At 51.8% G+C, this 4,526-nt stretch overlaps 1 protein-coding gene across 1 annotated transcript; it reads right to left on the bottom strand.

Annotated features, from left to right (window-relative positions):
* Positions 1-684: 684 nt before the first annotated feature.
* LOC102442992 (boLa class II histocompatibility antigen, DQB*0101 beta chain-like) lies at positions 685-2,904 on the bottom strand. The gene is made up of 3 exons (XM_006109492.3): positions 2,600-2,904; positions 2,067-2,177; positions 685-966 (listed from the first exon to the last, which is right to left on the bottom strand). Exons 1-3 carry the CDS (start codon positions 2,823-2,825, stop codon positions 953-955), a joined length of 351 nt encoding a protein of 116 aa, XP_006109554.2. The 5' UTR covers positions 2,826-2,904; the 3' UTR covers positions 685-952.
* Positions 2,905-4,526: the final 1,622 nt, after the last annotated feature.

Genomic DNA, 4,526 nt, shown 5'->3' with positions numbered 1-4,526 from the left:
CAGAGGTGTAGCTAGAAATAGAGACAGAAATGCAATGATAGAGCGAGAGACACAAGGATGCAGAGATAGAAAAAGATGCAGAGAGACACACTGAAAAAATATACAGGAACAAAGAGAGATACAGGAAAAGGGAGAGAGGTGCACTGAGTTATAATAGAAGAGGAGAGACAAAGACCTCACTGAATACCTGGACCCAGTCTCTTCTGAAATCAACTTGACCCCAGGCTTCATTGTAACATGAACAAACTAAACTTTCAATCATTTGGAACCAAGAATATTACTTTTATTGCTGGTTTTACTTTTCCAAAAATAAAAACTGACCTTGATCAATGTGACTTGCCAAGACATCTGAAACATCAGTTTGGTTCTTTGAGACCCCAGGGGCCACTGTACCTGGGCCCAGGTAATTCCTCCATGCTGACGTACACTCTACCCACCAGGCTGGAAGAGAGGCTGGCACAAGGCCACTGCACTGAACATCAATACCAAAGAATCAGGATGAAGGATGATTGAATTGTTCCCTCTGCCCACTTTTATTACAGCTCCCCAAGATGCTCTAGTCTCCCTCAAGGAGCAAAATATGTTCCTTTCATTCTGCAGTGGCTTCCTGCCTCCACCCAGTTAAGAAGGCTCGGGATACAGACAAAAGCTCTGGAGTTAGGTAACGGCTTTAATGTGCTTCTCTTGGACAGTGGGGGGGTGGAGGTAGGGAGAAAACAAAAAGAAAATGACTTGGGGCCTTAAGTAGACTCAGCTGGGAGCCCACAGGACAGACTCCAAGGTCACAGCCATGGCCTCAAGGGTGGGGGGCGGGGGGAGCACAGGAGATGACTGGCCAGGTCTGATCTCAGAGGGAGCAGGCTCACAGGTAGCTGGGAAATCTGCGCGAGGACAACAAGCAGGCATTTCAGAGGAAACACAGCAGATCCCAGTCAAAGTACACCCTCAGGAGTCAGCGCAGGAGCCCTGTAGAAGAGAGAGTGATCAGCACCTGGCACCTGGGGACGTACCCTGTGCCCTCCTCTCCAGGCCCTGCAGCATCAGGTAAAGCTGAGGTCTGGGCATAAGGTTGTCCCCTCCCCCAGAGTCTGTATCGGGGTGAAATCAGCTAAAGAGGACACGCACTTCAGCTCCACCCAGACATGCAGGAGGCGGGGGAACAGCTGTTATCCTTGGGGGATATGACCATTTCAATCTTTTAAGCAAATTTAATGATGACTAACCTTCCTTCCACCACTAGGACTCACTTATAAATGCCCACAGACAGGAGCCACCAGCATGTGGCACAGAGTGGGCATCATACCCGTGCCTACCACCCAAGACGTGGCTCTGACTCCACATTTCACAGGAAGATTCACCAAAGTTAAGCCCTGGTTCTGGATAACAAGCCCGGAGCTTCCTTTAGAAACTGGGTGAGCTTCTCTCCTAACCCTTGATCCCCTGGCAGGGAATAGCCATGAACCATGCCCTTTGTGACAGGGAACAGTCACCTCACACCCCCGCCCTCCCTCTTTTTTCTGTCCTCAAACCAGATCCCTCCCCCTCAATCCCACCCCATTAAATCAGAGCAGAGACAGTACCTGGGGCGGCGGCCCATGAGAACCTACAAAAGGACTTTACACAGAGAAAGGTCTCATCACACAGCCAGTCCCTCTCCCACCCACAGGAAATGACATAAGCAACTTAACTGAAAATCTATTTCCTCCCTACCCATCAGCCACAAAGCCTTACCTCTAAGCTACAATCTCCCAAATGAGTGGACCTGTCACTAGAAGGAAGGGAAACCAATGCGCTGACCTTCTTAAAGAAGCAGCTTTTGGAAAGGGGCCAGTGAGGCAGTGATGAGCTCTCAGCCCCAGGACACTCGCCACAGTCACGCCTGTGGCAGGGGCGGCCTTTCAACCAGTAAAATCCAGTCCAAAGCCTGGCCTAGCTGTCTGTCTCCCACCACCACCAGCCCGGCTGCCTGCCTTCCAGGTCAGGAGGAGAGTTACACCTACAAGCAGAGGCTCCCTCAACAGAGGGTCCTGGGCACAGCCCATCCTCCCGTTTCCCCAATTGCTTACCCTTCTGTTTCCTGTGACGGATGACAAGGCCCAGGCCCAGGAAGATCAGCCCCAGCACGAAGCCCCCGACGCCGCTCAGCATCTTGCTCTGGGCGGATCCAGACTGTGCCCCTGGGGAGCAGAGCCTGGGTGTCAGCTTCTGTCCCCAAACCCACAGGGGCCCTTTGGAAGCCTCCATCCCGAGCGGGGACCAGCCAATAAACCCTTGGACACCATGGGTGGGTGACAGGGGGAAGTGAATCCTGCTCCTTCACATGCATCTTTAGCCTTGGACCCCAAGCCCCGTCACCAGCTGCCACAGTCAGCCCTCAGAGCCCTCAGGATGGGTTCTGGCTGTGGTGTAGAGTGACCTCCCTAGTGTCTGAAAACACAATGAGATCTGATGCCTCTGCCATGGCACCAGTGGGCTCTAGTGTCCTATGATGTCCAGCTCAATAGTGACATCAGCGATAGGAATGTTATGGGATGGCCAGGGGCAGCTGTTTGCCCTCTGTCTGTGGGGCCCAGGATTCAGGATAGAAACTGCCCCTTACGCCACTCCACTGCGATGGGGCTCTGGAGGCTGGGGTGCTCCACGCGGCAGGTGTAGACGTCTCCTCGCTGGGGGGTCATTTCCAGCATCACCAGGATCTGGTAGGTCCAGTCCCCATTCCTAATCAGGGGGGTGGACACGACGCCGGCTGTCTCCTCCTGGTTGTTCCGGAACCAGCGGACTTTGATGTGGGCTGGATAGAAATCCGTCACCGAGCAGACCAGCATGTTGTGGTGGGCTAGGGCCTCTGTCTTGGCTGGGGAGATGGTCACTGTAGGCTCCACTGGGAGGGGAGGGGTGACAGAGAGGAAAATAGAGAGTGAGATGTGGGGCACAGGCAAGTCTCCCACGGAGATGGTCCTCCCTGAACCAGTGGGAACGATCCCTGGTTCCGAGCCCGGGATGAGGACCTGAGCTGGGCCACTTGATTAGCTCGAGTAAACATGTGAGTCAGCTAACTGTTCAGGGTCACAAGCTAACAGCAATCATTTTAAGAGAGTTATTCCATTGATACCAATTGATAAAAATGAAGCCCTTTAAATGTTTAAATTGCTGTTATACAGGCCATTATTCACAATGTAAATACAGATGATAAACCTGGACATCTTTTCCCTCCACCTACTGACTGTGACCATGGAGATTAGCTTAGTGATTCACACCAGGGCAGTGACCCTGTTTCCTGTTGGTCCCGCAGCTCCTCACAGTGGAGGAAAGTACCTCAGTTTGAGTCTCCTGGGGGACCATCAGCACTGGTCACGGCTCCATGAACAGTAACACGGACTGAGAATTAGGAACCTTACAGACAGTTCCATGTCCAACAGAGCAGGACAGCAGTGACCATCACATCCTTCCTCCGAAGCAATGCTCTCAAACAGGCTCTTCCCCACCATTGTCAGCGGGAAACACGGACAGGATTTAAGGGCAGGAGCACTTCTCAGGTGTCACCCATCAACAAACCCCTCTCAGCTGTTAGCCTAACCCAGCTCAGAAGCCATTCTGTGGCAAACTCCCATTAAATTGTATTATCTATAATAATAAAAGTATAATATGCTAATTAGACCAGACAGCCCAACAAACTTCCTGACAAAGCTGGGGCTGCGAGGACGAAGCCCCTCGCATGAATTTTGTGCATCGGGCCTCTAGCTAAATAATAAACTTCATGTCCATATCATCTATGCCATTTACTGATTTATTAGTCATTCATTCAACAAATATAAATTCTATAAGCATTAGCAATCTATATACATTTATCCTATCTAATAATAGACAAAGACTCAAATTGACCGTACCTTTGCTATGCCCACCATGGGCTAATCAGAGCAATATGCAAATTAACTGCCAACAAAGATGGCGGTTAATTTGCATACGTAGGGGTGAAGCAGAGGAGCGAAGACTAAAGGCAGCTCTGGCCAGAGCAGCGAGGGCTTGAAGGCGGCTCCGGCCAGAGCGAAGGCCTGGGTCCTGGGCACTGGAGGAAAACCGGTGCCGGCAGTCAGGGGAAGGGAAGGCCTATTGCATGAATCTTTTCGTGCAACAGGCCTCTAGTATATAGATAAAACCCTAATATGCAAATAGACCAAATGGCAGAACAACCAAACAACTGGTCTCTATGATGTATGCTGACCACCAGGGGCCGCATGTGGAACATGGTGGCATTGGCCATGGCGGGATGGTGGAGCAGGTGAGCCGGGGTGCCAGACCAAGGCTGTCAGTCACTGTCAGCAGGGAGAGCCTCTGGTGGTTACTGAAAATTCTTTGCTCCCATGCACCATGGTCCCACTGGGCACTCACACCTGCTGCTGGCACCAGAGCCACTGCTTGCACCCATTGCTGGTGCCCGGCACAGGCCCCGATCACTCGGTGCTGTCAGTAGGTGCGAGCAGAAGTCGTTCTGGCCCCAATCACCCCTCGGGGATTCTTCATCTCTC

This window comes from Myotis lucifugus, unplaced genomic scaffold (assembly GCF_000147115.1).
Source record: "Myotis lucifugus unplaced genomic scaffold, Myoluc2.0 scaffold_10500, whole genome shotgun sequence".
Lineage (NCBI taxonomy): Eukaryota > Metazoa > Chordata > Mammalia > Chiroptera > Vespertilionidae > Myotis > Myotis lucifugus.
Note: the sequence above shows the minus strand (reverse complement) of the source record. Positions and strands in the feature narration are given on the sequence as shown.